The sequence below is a fragment of the Portunus trituberculatus genome, chromosome 41 (assembly GCF_017591435.1).
Source record: "Portunus trituberculatus isolate SZX2019 chromosome 41, ASM1759143v1, whole genome shotgun sequence".
Lineage (NCBI taxonomy): Eukaryota > Metazoa > Arthropoda > Malacostraca > Decapoda > Portunidae > Portunus > Portunus trituberculatus.
In genome coordinates this window covers 32056390-32075889 of record NC_059295.1, presented here as the reverse complement: position 1 = coordinate 32075889, position 19500 = coordinate 32056390, and the positions used below count along the sequence as shown (strand labels likewise).

General features: G+C 42.0%; 2 protein-coding genes across 6 annotated transcripts in view; both read right to left on the bottom strand.

Moving 5' to 3' along the window:
* The window catches only part of LOC123516601 (sodium-coupled monocarboxylate transporter 1-like), a 54013-nt gene extending 44247 nt beyond the window's left edge, over positions 1-9766 (bottom strand). For 2 of the 3 annotated variants that reach the window (XM_045276140.1, XM_045276145.1), the window contains exon 1: positions 9191-9766. The gene's annotated coding sequence lies outside the window, so the exon portion shown is untranslated. Of the gene's footprint in view, positions 1-7670; positions 9159-9190 lie in introns of those variants that run through there. The other variant, XM_045276139.1, reaches the window with a different exon arrangement.
* Positions 9767-14986: 5220 nt separating this feature from the next.
* On the bottom strand, positions 14987-19268 carry LOC123516602 (probable caffeoyl-CoA O-methyltransferase 2). 3 transcript variants are annotated; one of them, XM_045276148.1, is made up of 5 exons: positions 19123-19268; positions 17262-17342; positions 16845-16968; positions 15881-15992; positions 14987-15509 (listed from the first exon to the last, which is right to left on the bottom strand). In XM_045276148.1, exons 1-5 carry the CDS (start codon positions 19251-19253, stop codon positions 15148-15150), a joined length of 810 nt encoding a protein of 269 aa, XP_045132083.1. In that variant the 5' UTR covers positions 19254-19268; the 3' UTR covers positions 14987-15147. The 3 variants fall into 3 exon arrangements, with proteins under 3 accessions (XP_045132083.1, XP_045132084.1, XP_045132082.1); XM_045276149.1 differs by lacking the exon at positions 19123-19268 and adding an exon at positions 18210-18309; XM_045276147.1 differs by lacking the exon at positions 19123-19268 and adding an exon at positions 17675-17868.
* Positions 19269-19500: the final 232 nt, after the last annotated feature.

Here is a 19500-nt window from a genome sequence, read left to right as displayed (position 1 = left end):
TTAGTAGTTACAGAGGTGTTGATATTAGCCGATATAGAAACAGAGTGAAATACAGCATTAGTTTGTTGACTTCATTTAGTCTTAAATCCTCCAATCTGCTAAGAATCTATAAGGTTTTGTTACAAGACTGTTAGCAGATCAGACTCGGCATGACTTCAGAGAAGAACGCAAGACAGTGAAAAAGAATGTGCAAAGTTACATGATATCTTGCCACGACTATACTTGGTAATACTGTTTCGTTTTCCTTCCATCATGAGTTCTCTATTCTGGTAACAATCCATTAAGTTATGTTGGGAAACTGTCGGCGGATAGTACTCGACATGGAGAGAGTACGCACGACAGTGAAAGTGAGTGCTAAAGATTACGCAACTCTTGGCCACGATTGTACCTGACAATTATTCCTGGAGTGGGTCAATTAGTTCCAGGTAGATGGGCAGGTATAAGGAAGGGGACGGCGAGGTTAAAAGGTAAAGAATAAGTATGACGTGCAGACTCACTCCCTCCCACACGCACACACGTACGTACACATACCTTACCTCATCTCGCAATAATATTTACAGGTAGACTTCCTTCAACGAACCATCACAATTTACCGCGCTCATTTTTCCACACGCTCCTCCTTTTTGATATAAACATTAAAGGACCGGCCGAGGAATGTGAACCAATCGAGGAAAAACGGAATAAACATCAAGCCTCGTTCCTGAAAACACAATAATAGGAGGAACTGTTGTGATGGGCCTGCCTCCCCTTGCCAGCCTCAGCGACCTTGCCTGCCTCACTCTCTCAGCACGGGGTCAGGAGAAGGTTTCTGGTGAAATTCCTCTTTTTATTTATTACTATTATTATTATTATTATTATTATTATTATTATTATTATTATCATTATTATTATTATTATTATTATTATTATTATTATTATTATTATTATTATTATTATCATTATTATTAGAGGTAGTGGTAGTAGTAGTAATAGTAGTAGTAGTAATATTAGTAGTAGCGGTAGTAGTAGTAATGGTAGTAATTAGTAGTAGTAGTAGTAGTAGTAGTAGTAGTAGTAGTAGTAGTAGTAGTAATAGTAGTAGTAATAGTAGTAGTAGTAGTAGTAGTAGTAGTAGTAGTAGTAGTAGTAGTAGTAGTAGTAGTAGTAGTAGTGGTGGTATTTTTGGGACTGACACATCCAGCGGGCCTTTTTTTGTGTTTGTTTTTGTCGCTCTTAACCAGAAACCCTCTTAATTAAGAATAGTAGTAGAAGTAGCAGTGGTGCTAGTAATAGTAGTGGTGGTTTTCTTCTTTTAGTTAGTTTATCTACAGAAGTTAGAGATGAGGCAAATACTTTTTTCATTTCATGTGTAAGATGAAAAGCTCAGAAGCCTAAAGTAATTTTGGCCACAAATGTCAATGACTTTGGAGAAGAACTTTTAAGAATACTAGCTGAAAGCAATGAATATACACTAAGAACGTAAAAAGAAAGAAAGAAGAAAGAAAAAAATATACATTCCAAACTTATGAAGGAAAATGCAACAAAATCTATGTTTAGTCGCTGTCGTCTCGAGCTCGGTGTCAACAACAAAGCTGTTATCTCGACTGACTTGGAGTTGCGTCAGTGTGGTTGACGCCCCTCAGGTGGGACGCATTTTTTGTCGCGTCAAGGTCCGTGGGTGTCGGTAAAATTTGTGGACACGAGCAGTGAAGGTGCAGCTTTTGTGTGGCAACACTTGTTTACACTCATTACTTTTGTTATGGCTCTCATTATTCGTGTATTTGAAGTGACGTGATCAGGTCTTTATGATATAATTCGTCATCATAAGATAACTTAGTATATGCATGCTCACGCACGTGCACTTTGGTCAACAGGATTAGAATAATATGTTGTATAGTTATAAGATCCCTTCTCGTTATCGTATTTCTAGATATTTTTGAGCTCTCGTCAGGACTACTCTCAAAGCTCCACATAGATGATAAAGCATATTTCTTATCGATATTTTTTCGTTGTCAGATTACGATTAAAATAAAAAAACGTCCCTGAAAACTCAAATAACTTTCACTGGGGTTAAGTCAGTAGACGAAAAAATACTCAGAAACTTTTAGAAATGTGAACTTTGATCTCAAGAACTCTGACACATTGACACTTTCCCTAGTAAAAACTGATAGATTAGTGCTTAGCTATTAGGAAACTTTAAAGGAATATTTTACAAAATTATGTCTGAGAAAGACAAGTGAAAATAGAATTGGCGTATTTCATACAGGTACATCTACTGGTAGACCTGACGGTCTCGTGCTGCTTCCATTATTTTCTTATGTTCTTATGATAGATTCGTGGAAAACCAGAAGACCTAAGACTAAGACGGTACAAGCGAGTGTGACCAGGACAATAAATAGGGAATTTGAATGGCGTGGCGATATGCAGCAACTGGTCATACAGGCGGGACGCAGCGCGGCTCTCGCCGATGATAACATTCTCTCGGTATATACACGTTTTTTAAACTTTCATTCCTGGAATTCTCGACCTGATTCCGTTTCTCCACCTTCCTATGATTCGAACTCTTTCAAGTGAGGAATAGCAAGACATCCCTGTAACGATATTTATTAACTAGTTGGAATACTTTCCTTACATTGATTTTTAGAACAACCATTTCTATTATACTAATTAAATATTTTCTAATTATTTCTTAGTTTATTTTCGTAGTTCTTGCATGTTAAATCTTTTACTGCTGTGGTCATCCTTTACTAACATTCAGAGGAACTGGTTTGCTTGGACACACACACACACACACACACACACACACACACACACACACACACACACACACAGTAGGAAAATGCATAGAACTGGATGATGGTGTTGTCCTTTTTAGGTTAGAGGATTATTCTAATGAAGAAAATATATTTAAAAAAATAGCAGTCAGTGAAGTCGTGGATCATTGTGGGAAAAATTTGCCAGCAGCAAGAAGACTAAACATTTACATTACGTCACAAACCAGTTATGAAGAGGCTTACCACACAACAACTAGTAATACCCCGGTGCTTAGCTCTCTGCGTGTTGTAGTAATGATATTTAAGACTTGAGCATTACGTCATGGCTATGGTACTACAATGAATCTTAATATCGTGACTCCTTAAGGCTTTGTGAGGCTGGTTTTCCCTCCCTTAAAGCTGTATGATCAGACAAAACACAGATGCCTTACACCACTGGGTAAAGAAAGAAACCTATAGGAGGGAGTAAGGAAGTGTGTGTTGGGCAGTCCATCTATGTAGGGCAGTGGGTCTGTGTGTGCTGGGTATGGGTGGTGGTGGTGATGATGATGGTGTTGGTGGGAGCGAAGAGGGAGGCGCTGGGTAGGCGAGGGTATGTGTGGACTACTGTGACGGAGGATAGCTCATGGGGAGAAGAAGAGATCTGGGTGAGGGTCGGGAGGAGAAGGAAGAGGCGTGACGAGTTGAAATTGTCCCACGGTTTTTAATCTTCACTCACGCCCTTCACGTCTCTCTCCCGCATTTCTCAGCCTCTCTCCTCCCTCACTGCCCAACCCTCCCTCTTTTTCGCCCCACGTGCACCTCGCTGCCTCGCATGCCCATTTAGTGTTCAATGCTCGAGTTTACTAACAATCTGCACTAGTTGACGTAGTCCCGCCCCGTCCCAACCTGCAGCATGTGTCCTGTTGGCGAAGAGATCTGCGGGCTGGGCGCCGAGCAATGGGACAGGATGGTCGAAGCCTTGCCAGAGATATAAGACGTTGTGGTGGCCAGCGACGATAGGAACCAATTATTATACCGCTACCTCTCGCGCTGACGTTGATGAACCGACCCGCATCATTAAACATACCTTCCCTCTTCCCTTCCCTCTCTTCCCTTCCCTTCGCTCTGCTGCCCATAACAACATCCAAACTATTGTGTTTACGAGTGAAGGCGAGTTTTCCCACTGAGAACAGGATCGTAATGACAATAAAGGAAGTCTGTACAAAGTCAGCGAGGGCTATAGCTGAGCGCCGCAGACCACGACGATTATAGGAGAATGGGACTCACTGACGGCACTGCGTAGTTTGTGGGGGTTGGCGAGCCGAGCGAGTGAGGAGGCTATTACACAAAAGGAATGCACCGAGACGCAGGAAGGGAAGCTGTATGAAGACTTATAAGGAAAGGTGAAGGAGTGTCATTGGAGAGGTAAAAGAGTGTCAGGAGAGGTGAAGGAGTGTCACAGAACAAATGAAAGAGCGCCATAGGAGAAGTAAAGAGTTGTTATTGGAGAGAAGATGTCATGGGAAGAGGTGAAGGAGTGTCAGAAGAGGTGAGGGATTGTCATCGGAGAGGAGAAAAAGCGTCATAGGAGAAGTGAAGGGTGCCAGTGGAGAAGTGAAACAGGGGTCATGAACAGCAAAGGAGGAACCATGCTGAAAGCCAATACCAATAATATTCTATGCATACCGTCACATTATAGAACAGAGGACAATATCAGTACTTTAAAAGGAATGGCTTATGCTCGTATTAGTGCAGTAAAAAACAACTCATAAACAGAATACTGGACTGCTCAGTATTGTGCACTCGTACCCAGTTTGTTATGTAACCACGAGATGTGCCGACCATATGAAGCTGGAGGGTTTCCTGAGCAGCGGCGTGCAGGTGTGACTCGCATCTACCTTGGAAATGAAGTGGTCTTTGTTTCAAGTGCATGTTAGGACAGATGCTGTTGAGGGTTGGTGAGGGATGTTTCCGGGCAGAGCGGTGGAAAAGATGGTGCAAGCAGTATTTCATAAGGATTACTTGCTGGTGGATTCCATGTGTTTACATCAGAGACAGATGAGCCACACACACACACACACACACACACACACACACACACACACACACACACACACACACACACACACACACCTCCATGTTGCCTTTTCCTGTTGTATAAATGAAAGATCGATCTGTATTACACGCATTTGCTGGCTGAGACGTGAAGAGGGACTTGAGGGTGTGGGAGTTACTCCGGGAGGAAAGGCAGCAGCGAGAAATAGGTCCCGCACATTCGTGACGAATCGCTGTCCATCACATGCAGCGATAACAAATGAGTGAAAGCTGCAGAAGGCGTGGCAAGGAACACGTGTGGCTGCTTACTTGATAATGCATGAACATGTATTACTTAACACGTGCAACCTGGCCAACAGATACCAGCCACCAGTTCCTTGTTTTCTATTCACTCATCTGGTCGTCGCTGCTCCCATCATTTGCTATGCTAGGCGTGAACGATGGTTGGCCACGAATTCCTAACGCGAGACTCAAGATTTCTCAGTACCTCCGTGGCAAGCTAGTGCTCACATCTCTGACTACTTGACTGAAGCAGGAACTGAGTGAACTGCATACTAATGCACTGGCAATATTTCCCCGTCTATCGCTGTCTTAGGGCACCGAAAGCATAGTTCAAGCACCTTGAGACACCAGGGAAGAACAATAAGTAATGGTTCTGCAGTGTCCTCAAATTAAGCAGCACTAGTATAGATTTTTAACCAATAACGATAGCTCATGATTATCATGAAGGCAACTCATGCATGTTCAGCACACCTGCGCCGCGACCGTCTCAGGAACTCACTGATATGAGCATCGCTCCATGAATTGGCAATACGCATCACCATGACAGTGTATTTCTGAAAAGACCATCGCGTACTGTTGGTTACAGCGTATCCCAGTTTCAAGACGTGCTGTAGGCAGCAAAGGCGATGGTGGCAAAAAAGAGGTGGCAAGAGACAGATGTGCTACTGAAGGCGAGGCACAGACAAAACGAAACCAGCATGAACTCAGGGACTGCCACGTGTAAACCTGGCGGCCTCTTACGGCTTTCCTCATTTCCTTATGTTCTTATGTTAACTCACAGGAAATAATGAAACGATTGACACAAAAATAAAGATGGATGCATGGAGGATGAGAGGAGACAAGCAATCTTCTTAATATCAAGAAAATTTTCTTTCTCTGTAAAACCATCACGTGCAGCAAGAAAGGCGGCGACAAGGAGACGTGCATGCATGGGCATTGCCTATCAAGATATGGAAGGTGAGCCTGGATACGGTCATGTCATGGGTTCCTGTGAGGACCATCTTTCTATACAACATCACTGCTGCCACGTCCATGTCAGCCAAGCCCACTGGTTCTTGTTATCAACCTCGGACGGTTCGCCTTGTGCCTTACCTTAGTTTATCAATGTTTGTTAAACCGATGAAGCGGGCAGCGCCGAATTGATCTGTATCCTGCATGCCCAAGTGACATCCTGTCTCACTCAATGTGGTATTTGTGAATCTTGTATGTTCATCACTTGCCTTCTTGAGCCGCATAAGTTGTGAAGTTTTATTTGGGATCTCGTCTTTTGAATGGAAGCAGAAACTTAACTTGTGGTGAAGGCTATGAGGCAGGTTGGTGTGTGGACTAATGACCGAAGTAATGGCAAGGTACAGTCTTAGAGATATGCAGCGAATGAGCGTCAGATTTAACATACGCAGGACAAAAACTGAATTAAGAATTTACTTGTACGTTTGATGCATACAAGACAAGACTGGGGCAGTGATGGTGGTGGTGGTGATGTGCGCATGTGTGTAGACGGGGCAGCAAGACGGCCTTGGGTGAGTCGCTCCTTACATACTATTTGCTTGAGATAATGCTGTGTGTGGAATTTGTCTCGCTACTGACCAGGCGGCTCTCCATCCCTTTTCCCTTCCCCACGCCCTCTGACAGGGAACTACCACGCACCGCTCCTGCTGTGCCTCACCACATCGATGTTGTAGAAGGAAGACAACTAGTGGTGGACAGAACAGTTCGGTAAGTGTTCACCGACAAGTCATCACCAGCCAGCGCCACTCATCCCTTCTTGGTGCCGTGCCTTGGTGCCTCTAATTCACTTTTATTGCTACTGAGTCAACGGCAGCGCAACACTTAAGGAAAAATTGAACACTGCTTGCAACATGTATGTGTGACATCCGGCCACGCCCTCACACACCATGCATGACAGTATTCAGTAATATAATTAGGGCATGACATAAAGAGATAAGCAAATAGACAAATAGATAGTTGTATAGAGGATGTGCAAAGGATTCACTCCCCTTATGGCGTACGGTGAGCGAGGCCACTACCTTTATAAAAAGGTGTGTGCATGGGAAACGAGGTAGGCACGTAATATACACGTTCGCTAACAAGACGCCCTTGTTCTACTTGTGTAGACGGAATCCTTGCATAGAGACTGATCCGAAACCGCGTCAAAAGATGGGGAAAAATGAGGATTTTTTTTTGTTGTTGTTGTTGTTGACGCGGCATCGTAAGAAGAAAAGTTAGGAAATCATGAGTTAGGGGAACCTGACGCTTTTCTTAAGTGACTCTTCGTGACAGGAACTGCCAAGTATCCGGCAACACCCTACAAGACTGACCGCCGCACCCTGACAGCTGCGGTAGTGTTGCAGCAGCAGGTCTCAATTGTTCCTATAACGAGAGATGTGTCATTTCTAAAATAAATAAACAGATTCCCGTCATTAAGGACTTCTTTCATCATTTTGTGTAAGGCCTCGGCGTGGCTCTGGTGTATGGTTGAAATCGTTGCGGCAACTGTGGCCAGGAAAACATAGCCGTCAGGGTACTGTAGCAGCTGGAAAAAATGTCACATTAGCAGAACCCGACTATGAGCAAGGAAACGTATAGGGATCGACTTACTGTATAGTAGCTGAGAGATGGCTCACTAACACCTTATGGGAGTCGACAGAGAAAAGTAACCTTCATAGCAGCTGTATCTTGTCTTTGCTGTAATATTCATTACTCATATTTATACAGGATGACGTCAGTCAGTCCTTCTGTTACGTCACAGTTTTCCTTCCTTCAACTTTGCAGTGGTGACGTAAAGGACACTTATAATCCTTGAAAAGAATCAATGCTTAGTCGAGGATTTTGGTAATGTAATTCCTGGATATTGATGTTCCCGCCGTATTGCACTTTTCAGAACTAAACTTCGGTTTGTGCGGAATTCATGCAAATCAATACATTTGATGCTACTGTTTGTTATTATTGCTGAGTCTTGTCCTGTATAGTAGATTATCACTGCCACCAATGGGAAGGAAGTGAAGCTCGAGTCAGAAGCAATGTCACAGACCTCAAATCTGCTATCCATCAGCAATACGCGAGGTGACTCAAAAGAAAAGAAAAACATTTCAGCGTTATGTGGAAAAAGTTTGTTAAATTGCTTGACGTTCTCTATAATGCATTAATGTCTCACGTTTGTTGGCGCATGTGCTATGATGTCCTGCAGGCTGATTGGCTTCTGTTAGTAGCATTTACATAGCTGCGTTTGGAAGTAAACTGTAGAATGATAAGTTCAGTGTACCGCCATGCATATACGTAGCATCACTATCACCACCACCACTAAGAGGAGCAGTAACAGCAGCGGGAATAGCAGTAGCTCAGGGTCACAGAGACGTCAGAGTCAGCGACGCCAAACTTGTTTATATTTACTCTAGCGTTCCATTAGGTAACTGGAGTATATCCTTCCCGCGGACACACTGAGAGGTGCACCTAGGCTGTGCACCACCAGCTGCCGCACCTTTGTCCTCCATGCAGCTGGTGTCAGGGAGCACAGCGGGATGCGACTGTTTCCATTAGTGTCTTGCGTGGCACGTCATCTCCCAGTGATGGTTCATTTCCTGCCCGTAGGTGTGCCCAGGCGGCACCAGGTACACACATCCTTCCCACATAGCTAACACTGGCTACTGCCGAGATCTACACCATATCACGGCAGTGGTGTCACTGGTGCGTGCTGCAGCGGCACAAGTTAGTCAATCTCCCCGTCCAGCGTAAAATGATGATACGCGGCGCAAGACCTTGAGTGAAAGTGCATATTGACCTTGAGGTGCCGGTTGCCTTCTTTCTGTGTACCAAATTACCCATCCTTCGTTACATGACCGTAACGCCGCCTGCACCATTATTACAATATTACCATGTGCAATGCTAGGAGTGCAAATGCTTGTGTTGCTTTGTTATCATGCCACCTACGATACAGAGATCTGTACAGCAGGAATTAATATGTTTGTGTGTTAAACTACGTGAAGTCACTGGCACGTGACGACCCAAGTAACATGTGAGTGGAAACTGAGGCTGTGGTGGGCAGTGGACAAGGCGCTGTATCCTGCTGTGGCAAGCGAGACGCGGCATCCATCAGTAGACAGACAGACAAACAAACATACCTGCAGTATGTGCGTGGCTCAGGGGGACGGCAGGCGGCTGAATTTCCGTAGTTTTCTATATCCTTGTGTGTGTCTGGACAATCGAGAAAATGGCGTGACCAAAATGGTGAGTGGAGGTGATGATTTGTTCTGCGTCACCGCTGCAACAGTGCCTGTGGGTGTGCATGTGAGTGAGGCGCGGAGCACACTACTGTACTACCCGGCCGTCTTACTCGCGGCCGCGGGAGGGAATGGGTTGCACGCCTACCCCAGCTCGGTGTATATATGTGTTGCACGGTCGTAGGCGGAGCTAACCAGCCGGGTGGCCCCACCTCCAGTGTAAGACATGGCTGACTATCACGACTATTAATACTTCGTTCTGTAAGTTGTGCTGTGAATGTCTTTCATGGAATTGGTAGCCACGGCCACATCATAAAGGTATATGTGGGAAGGGGACGGGTTGGAGGAAGGCAGGGTTTCTCCCACTAAGAGAGGGAAGAGGAGGAAGGAAAGCATGTTATTGGTGTGCGATCACCACCACTACCGCCCCTCCCCTGTAAGAAACGCGTGATAGCCTGCCTGCCTCACCAAGGCGGGCATCTCTCATACTACGAATTCAGATATTTTCACTCTCCCCTAAATCTTCTTTTGCCCCGCAATGGTGTGGATGACATTCTTCGTCTTTTTCCATTCCTTTATTTTCTCCCCTGGTGACACATCCCCTCCCCGACGTTAGCATGACTTAGGCAGCTTCTCAGATGATTCGCTTCCCCAGATAACAGCGGCGTCATAAATTATTTCATTGCGACACCAAACTGATTTATTTAGTCAGTTAATCAATGCTCAAGAATAGTGAGCTCTTCTCCAGGTGACCATTCCTTACCAGTGCGTCTCACAGGTGAATGATTGTCTTCCCTCACTTTGTAAAAGTATAAATTGTTCATTTCTTAAGTTGTAATTATATGCACGCGCACGCATGAATACACACACACACACACACACACACACACACACACACACACACACACACACACACACACACACACACACACACGCCCGGTAGCTCAGTGGTTAGAGCGTTGGCTTCACAAGCCAGAGGACCGGGGTTCGATTCCCCGGCCGGGTGGAGATATTTGGGTAAGTCTCCTTTCACGTGTAGCCCCTGTTCACCTAGCAGTGAGTAGGTACGGGATGTAAATCGAGGAGTTGTGACCTTGTTGTCCCGGTGTGTGGTGTGTGCCTGGTCTCAGGCCTATCCAAAGATCGGAAATAATGAGCTGTGAGCTTGCTCCGTAGGGTAACGTCTGGCTGTCTCGTCAGAGACTGCAGCAGATCAAACAGTGAAACACACAAACACATACACACGCAGTCGAGGAAGGACGCAATACCGTCGCTCCCGAGAATCAGCTGATCTTCAGTACCTTTGTTTGGGTTTGCAGTGGCCTGGGCGATTAGTGTGGACTCGTTTTTTTTTTTTTTCATGAATACAGTGTTACAAAATCATGAGTGAGAAAGAGATTCCACCTAAATGCTGGTATGAGACACGGGAAAGAATGAAAGCTGATGATGACTATGTTGGTGAGGGAGAAAGAGCATTCGAAGGCTTTGATACGGCGCATACTTCACTATTTGATAGAGTGTTGACTATCGAACGTAAATTAGATAAATTGATAAAGGAGAGCATGGAAATGAATGAAGAACAGGATAAAAAGCTCCAGAAATTGAAAGAAAGGATAAAAAGAGTGGAAGAAAACGAAACTAGGCTAAGAACAGAAAATGAAGAATTAAAAGTCCAAATAGCTAACTACAAGAAATTGATGGAAGAAGGACTCAGTAAAGCCGAGAAAGAAAAAGAGAAGCTGAAAGATCTAGTTAACAAAGAAGAAGAAAGAGTACAAGACGTGATTAAAAAAGAAGTACAAGCATGGAGAATCCAAGATAAGAAAGACAAAGAATCATTTCAGGAAGTATTTCAAGAACAGTTAAAAGAAAGAGATGAAAATATGACAAACAAAATGATAGGAGTCCTGAAGAAAAAAGAAAATTTAGTAAGAGAAATTGCGGAAAAAAGTGTAATTATTTTTGGACTGAAAGAAAAAAATGTTAAATATAGACCAAGAAGAGAAAAGGACGAAATGAAATCAGTAAAAGACCTACTACGAGGATAGACAGAACTTAGAAGAGGAAGTAGAAGAAATCCATAGAATGGGACCATATCAAGAAGGAACAGTGAGACCAATTAAGATATTACTAAAATCACAAGCAGCAACAGAAGAAATACTATATAGAAAAACAAAACTCAGAGAAATAGAAGGTTGCAAAGATATATACATAAAAAAAATATATAAACGAAGAGGAAAGGAAGAGACACAATGAACTGGTGGCAGAAGCAAGAGAAAAAATAATGAAAGGTCAGAGGAGGAGAAGAAGGCATTTTTGGAGAATTATAGGAGACAGGATAAGGAAATGGTATATAAAAGAGAAGGAAGAGAAAAAATGGAGCAAGTTTAACTAAAAATGATAAGAACAAGAGATTAAAAATGATGTATACAAACATAGATGGGATTTTATCTAGTAAATTAGAATTAAGAGATTACATAAAGAAAGAAGAACCAGATATTGTATGCCTGGTGGAAACAAAGTTAAATGAGGCAATAAAATAGACATAGATAAAAGGTATAATATATGGAGGAGAGACAGAGTGGGTAAAGGAGGAGGAGGAGTCATGATGATGTTAAGGAAGGAGATAGTGGTAAATCAAGTGGAGTTTGGGGAAGGAAAATCAGAAATACTGTATATTAAGATACATATTAATAAAAAGGAGTTAACAATCATTGGAACATATGTGCCACCAAAAACAAATTCATGGACTAATCAAGAATATAAAGACATGATAGATGACACAATAAGGAGTCTTACAAGAATCATTAAAGAAAGGAGAAAAGTGATATTAGTAGGAGATTTCAACTGTAAGGAGGTGGACTGGGAAAATTATGAAAGTGGTATGGGGAAGATGCCTGGGAGATAGATTCCTGAACCTAATGATAGATAATTTGATGGTCCAAAGAGTAAAGGAAAACACAAGATTCAGAGGAAACGATGAGCCGGCAAGATTGGACCTAGTTTTTACAAGGGATATACAAATTAACGATGATATAAGATATAAGTGCCCATTGGGAAAGAGTGACCATGTAATATTAGAAATGGATATAGAAGAAGGAAAGGAAGATAGAGATGAATCATACAAAGGAGACCGATTAAATTACAGAAAGGCTGATATTGAGAACCTCAAGAACTATTTTAAAACGTAAACTGGGAGGAGATGGAAAACTCAGAAACGGTTCAAGAGAAATATAACTTATTTTTGGAAATATACAAAACAGGAGTCAGGAATATGTCCCGAAATATAGACCTAAAGAAGAAGGAAAGAAAGATTGGTTTAATGCAAGATGTGCTAGGGCAAAGGAGAAACGAGATGGAGCATGGAAAAGGTGGAGAAGAAACAGAAATCCAGAAAATAAGGAAAACTTCAAAACAGCAAGAAATGAATATGCTAAGGTGAGAAAGGAAGAAGAAAGGGACTATGAAAAGGACATTGTCGATTCATAAATGGAAAAATAAGACAAAAGAAACAATAGAAAGGTTAAAAGGAGAGAACGGAATGGTGGAAGACCCAAAAGTATGGCAGAACTGTTAAATAGTAAATTTCATGAGGTCTTTACTAAGGAATCCAAATTTGAAAGACCACAGGGTAATAGAGAGACTGTCCATATGAAAGAGATTAAAGTAACCAAGCTTGAAATAAAAAATGTTGATGACGGAACTGGATGAGGAAAAGGCAATGGGACCGGATGAAGTCTCAGGCAGAATACTGAAAGAATGTAGGGAAGAACTAGCAAGTCCTATATACAACATCATAAAATGCTCAATAGAAAATGGAACAGTGCCAGTGGAGTGGAAAAGAGCTGAGGTGGTTCCCATATATAAGAGCGGAAGGAAGGAAGAACCTTTAAATTACAGACCGGTATCACTAACTAGTGTAATATGCAAGATGTGTGAAAAAGTAATAAAGAAACAATGGATTGAGTTTCTTGAAGACAACAAATTATTATCAAATAGCCAATTTGGTTTTAGAAAAGGTCGGTCATGTGTAACAAATTTATTGAGTTTCTACTCTAGAATAGTTGATAAAGTACAAGAGAGAGAAGGATGGATTGACTGTATTTATTTAGATTTAAAAAAGGCGTTTGATAAAGTGCCACATGAAAGATTACTATGGAAGTTAGAGGAGAAGGGTGGCTTAAAAGGAAGCACATTGAGATGGATGAAGAATTACTTAAGGGGGAGAGAAATAAGGACGATAGTTAAAGATATGAAGTCCAAGTGGAGAACAGTAGACAGCGGAGTGCCACAGGGGTCAGTATTGGCGCCAATACTTTTTCTCGTATATATAAATGACATGCCAGAGGGAGTGAACAGCTACATAAATCTGTTTGCGGACGATGCGAAACTGTGCAGAGTCATTAAACAAAAGAGGATTGTGAAATACTACAGGAAGACTTAAACAAGATCTGGAAATGGAGTAAAAATGGGAGATGGAATTCAATGTGGACAAAAGCCATGTCATGGAAATGGGAAAAAGTGAAAGACGACCAGTGGGAATCTATAAGATGGGAGATGGAGTAGAACTAGAAAAGTAAAAAGGAAAAGGACTTGGGAGTGACAATGGAAGAAAACAATCAACCGGTAAGCCATATTGATAGAATTTTCAGAGAGACGTATAATTTGCTAAGGAATATTGGATTAGCATTTCACTATATGGACAAAGAAATGATGAAGAAATTGATAAGTACTAAAATAAGACCTAGATTGGAATATGCAGGAGTTGTGTGGACCCCATAAAAAGAAACACATAAGGAAATTGGAGAGACTACAAAAAATGGCTACAAGAATGGTTCCAGAATTTAAAGGGATGACATATGAGGAGAGACTAAAAGCTATGGATCTACCAACCCTGGAACAGAGAAGAGAGAGAGGGGATCTGATACAAGTTTATAAATTGATTAACGGAATGGATCAAGTGGATAATGAGAAACAAATCCTGAGAGAAGAATATGACATTAGAAGCACAAGATCGCATAGTAAGAAACAGAGGAAGGGAAGATGTCTGAGAGATGTTAAAAAATTTAGTTTTCCGCAAAGATGTGTTGAGACTTGGAACAGTTTCAGTGAGGAAATGATGTCAGCAAAGAGTGTACAGAGTTTTAAAGAAAAATTGGATAAGTGTAGATATGGAGACGGGGCCACACGAGCATAAAGCCCAGGCCCTGTAAAAGTACAACTAGGTAAATACACACACACACCGCGTAGTGTAGTGGTTAGCACACTCGGCTCACAACCGAAAAGGCCCGGGTTCGAATCCTGGGCGCGGCGAGGCTCTTATATAATGTGTAGTCCCTGTTCACTTTAAGTATAGGTACGGGATGTAACTCGAGGAGTTGTGGCCTCGCTTTTCCGATGTGCGAAATGTATATATATATATATATATATATATATATATATATGAAATCTCGTTTTATTCAATGACAAAACTTAACATGGCAGTGCCTTGTCTTTAGCGGTGATTGTGTTGTTTGAGACGAGGACTCTTGGATGACGCTGATGAAGAACCAAGCACAAAATTGTATGTCGCTACATGACAGCACTAATGAAATTCTTTGTTTTTTATTTCTTTATTAAAATCAGGAATTCATTAGAAACTGATAGCAATGAGCATTAAAAATATTAGACAAACATAGGTTAATAAGATTCACGACGTATAGTCACAGAATGTAAGTTATGCTTTGCTAACATATTGAGTTTTTAGAGCAAAATTTGTGAACCAGAAGATAATCGGAATGATTATGTTATAACATGATTTAAGAAAGGTACTCCACCAAAGGCTACTGAACAAGATGTCCATGTACTGACGTGCAGCACTACTTGATGAAGCACAGCGTGAGGCCGTCAGCGATCTTGAGGAAGGACAGGTTGATGCGCTGGTCGTCTCGGAGCTTCTCGTTCAGTTTCCTGATCGCCACAGTGGCAGGTTTTTGGTCGTCGGGGTCTATGACTCGGCCGGCTTGCACTGTGTTGTCAAAGGAGATGATACCTCCGCGCCGCAGCAGCACCAGACACTTCTCGTAGTAATCGTCGTAGCCCGGCTTGTCGGCGTCGATAAAGGCAAAGTCAAAACTTCCGGCGTGACCTTCATCGATGAGACGCTGGAGGGTTTGACCGGCCGGCGCAATGTGCAGGTGGATCTTGTCTGCCACGCCAGCCTCGGCCCAGAACGGCTTACCTGTTGGGCACAGTGGAGCCATGACTGAGCGTGTGTGGGTGAGGGAAGGCAATCATAAACACTATACGTGTGGTATAGTGTAATGCAAAATGTTATTTATACGAGAGAGAGAGAGAGAGAGAGAGAGAGAGAGAGAGAGAGAGAGAGAGAGAGAGAGAGAGAGAGAGAGAGAGAGAGAGAGAGAGAGAGAGAGAGAGAGAGAGAGAGAGAGAGAGAGAGAGAGAGAGAGAGAGAGAGAGAGAGAGAGAGAGAGAGAATGTGTGTGTTTGTTTGTGTGTGTGTGTAATATGATCTGTGCAGGTCAAACAACAACAATGACACACACACACACACACACACACACACACACACACATACACACTATTGCGCACCAATGCTGGGGTACTCCTCGGTGATGTCCAAGGCGTGCACCTCCCCGTCAGGCGGCAGGGCAAGGGCAGCCGACAGTGAGCTCGCCCCGGTGAACACGCCCACGTCCAGCACCTGTGGGTCAGACAAGACCGCTCACCTGCACGCCCCGTTGTAACCTCTTCCCTTTACCTATAAGTATTAACTCTTTCATTGCATGGTTATAGTTATTCCCTATTAAAATTCAAAGAACTGTAAAAACTGTTTGCATGGACATTAAAAGACAGGATAAATGTCTTTTTCAACCTGCAAAACTGTTTGATAGATAGTAACAATGATAATGTGAAAACTTAATTAACAGAAAAGATACGATAGTAATTCAATTCTGCTTTATGTAAGCTACAAATCTGTTTGATAGTTCGTAGCACAAAATGCCCAGAAATTGTAAGTGATGACACGAGAGTGTCTAGCAGTGAGGAAGTTAAAGGTATTCAGTGCAGACTCAATTCAGTTATTTGTTTTGTTTGCAACCTTATCCTGTCTCTTGCTGAATCATGGCTCCTCACCCTTTTCGCTGCTGTAGCTGAACTTCTGCTCACTAACATAGTCCTTATCCTTCTTTTGAATATATCTCCCTTTGGCCTCTTCATTGCCCACCATTTAATTTATCATGCTTCTTTACGTGTATCTTACTCGGTTCGACATAATCCATCATTTATTTATTTTAAATGTATCCACATTAGAATATAAAACTTCTGATAATCATTTCTCTTTCGTTTAGCTCATATATAGGTTGTTTGATTTTTATTCTATTATATTTCAGTGAACCCTATGAGATTAGATGAACAAATTCAAATTCCACACAAGTTCTAACACCCTTAACTCATGAAGATCTATATATGGCCGGCCCCCTCTTATCAAAGACGTCGCCTCGTCAATGAATCCATGCCTATTCGGGCCTCTGTATCCGTCCTGTCTCTCACCGACCTTCTTCCCACCGATGGCCTGAATCAGGTTGGCGTTGAGCTGCAGCACTTCAGGAGCGCCCAGCATCTGGTATCTGGAATGCTTGAAGGTGACCTCGTTCAGCCTTTTCTGGACGTCTGTCAGTCTGAAAGTGAAAAATAAAAGAATCTCACTCTGAAGCATTGCCAGAATAAGTGTTGAGCATGGAAAAAGACAAATGAAATATTCCTTGGAAATAAAGTATGTTAACAAAATAATGGAGTAAATTCTAAGAAGAAATTGTTTAGTGAGTGACCAACGGTGAATCGATACTGAATAATATATGTATTATGCAGGGACGTCTCATCCAGCGGGACCTCCCCAATGAATGACTTACAGACTCCTTTTTTTTTTTTCCTGTGAAATGAACAATCCCCGCGATGAGAGAGAGATACTCACCTGAGGGAATGATCCACCGTGTACTTGAGGAGCGGATCTTCGCTGCTGTAGCTCTTGACTGTCGTCGCCATTGTTGTTGACCTGAAGACAAAGGAAAAATGACGTGGTAACCAAACAGAGTAAAGAAATCATTGATGAATGTTGAATGTGTTTATTTTGTTTTGTCCGGAATGATGCAATCTTCCTGTATGTGTCATGATTCTGTCGATAATTATGAGCTGGGTTTAATTCTTCCATTACCGCTACACCAGAAAAATTCCATTATGAATAGCAATATTGTAACCAACTAGCAAACAAACTAGTAATAGTGACCGTACAAAGCTCGGAAAGCCAGTAATGATAAATGGGTGAGGCTGAAGCAGATGTGGTACTCCGTCACAGCTTAAATGCAAAGAGGAACACATAGTACGTACATAAACACCGCACGCACAACTGACGCAGCCGGGTAGTGATGACAGTGATGAAATACTACAGTGCGTATACTCATCTTCTCTATGACATTCTCTAATGTCACTCTTCCACTCTGTAAATATGTACCAAAGTTTACCAGCGGCGTACAGAAGAAATCATCCAAATGTCGTCCCCTCGTCATCGTCACCACGCACAATGCTGTCTCGTGTGGCTCCAGTGACGTAACGTAACCTACATCCTAACAACCAGAGAGAGAGAGAGAGAGAGAGAGAGAGAGAGAGAGAGAGAGCAACCTTGAAATGATAGAATCTGCTGAATAAAGGGACCTTCTCCATTATATCAGCACTGAGGATGGAATACTGAAGAAATGTATGCACAGGCAGGTCTTCTCTCTCTCTCTCTCTCTCTCTCTTATAACATTCCGCAGTTACGCAACATACCTACAAGTTCACCATCTTCTTAATCAGTGAATTTCTTAATATTTAGAGTCGCACGCTTTATTTCACACATTCAATTATGGGCACTGTAAATACACACCACGTCTGAAAAGTGAACCGAAATGTTGTGAGTGTGATGGAGAGAGAAATATCACTGATCTTCTCTGCCTTACTGCCCTCTCTATATAATCGGGACTGTAAAGCTGATAAGGAAGTTCTACATCAGCATTAGAAAAAAGCCACGTTACGTAATCATCTTATCTCCCCCTCCCAATCTTATATGAAGTCTTATATCCGTGATTTTACCTTATAAACTCAGCATCTTATTGTCTAAAATTGATCTTCTCTACAGCGTCAGTCTCATTGTATAGTAATTTCACTTATTAAGTCTAGATCATCTTCTCTATACCATCATATAACTTCTATGATAATTTTAGCTAATTAGTCTGAACTATCTTCTTTCTAGAGTCAGTCTCATTATATGGTTATTTTACCTAATAAGTGTAAATAATCTTTTCTGTTGTGTGTTTCTTATATAATAATTTTACCTAATAAGTCTAAATAATCTTTTCTATAGCATCAGTCTCTTTATATAGTCACTCTACCTTATATTCACGGTCTTGTCTGAGTATTGATCGTCGCGTGATATCGCTGTTACTAGAGAAGGGATGGAAGACTTATAATTAGCACCCGTTTCAATGTTACTCATAACTAAGGCTTCGCTTCGTCTGCCCATGTTTCCGGAATGACTCAAGATTTTACGAATATATTTGTGCATCTCGCTGCTTAGAAGTGTTGCCAGAAATGCACAAAAATAGCTACTTATTATAATACTATGATATACTACTATAATACTGTAAGTTTTCTTCAAGAACAATATAGTTTGCAGGATTCAAAGTATCATTGAAAGTCAATTGTATTAGTGCATGAAATTATAAATATCATGCATGGTATCAGTTAAGATTATTGACACGAAATCATTTAAACTCTAAACGAACGTAGGCAGGTCTTACTGAATACGAGCGGAGTGTGTCGTGGCCACGGGGCTGTGCTGGGAGAACTGATGCCAGACAAGGACACCACCACTCTCCCGTGAGCGATGACTGGCCAGCAGCAGCAGCAGCAGCAGCAGCAGAAACACCATTCACCACAAAGTACCAGACTATAACTTTTTTTTCTTTTTATAATATTTGTTTTCAAGTTTTATTTTCAAACGTGTCACTCTTCTCGGCTTCTCTTGATAGGCTCTAATGGAAGTTGTTGCAGTTTTATTTATCTATTTATTTATTTATTTATTAATTTATTTTGTAGATAAATAGACTCTGCATTTTTATTGAAGGGAGGGGAGAGAACACCTATGATAGTCATCCCTGTTGTCATTTCCGATACCT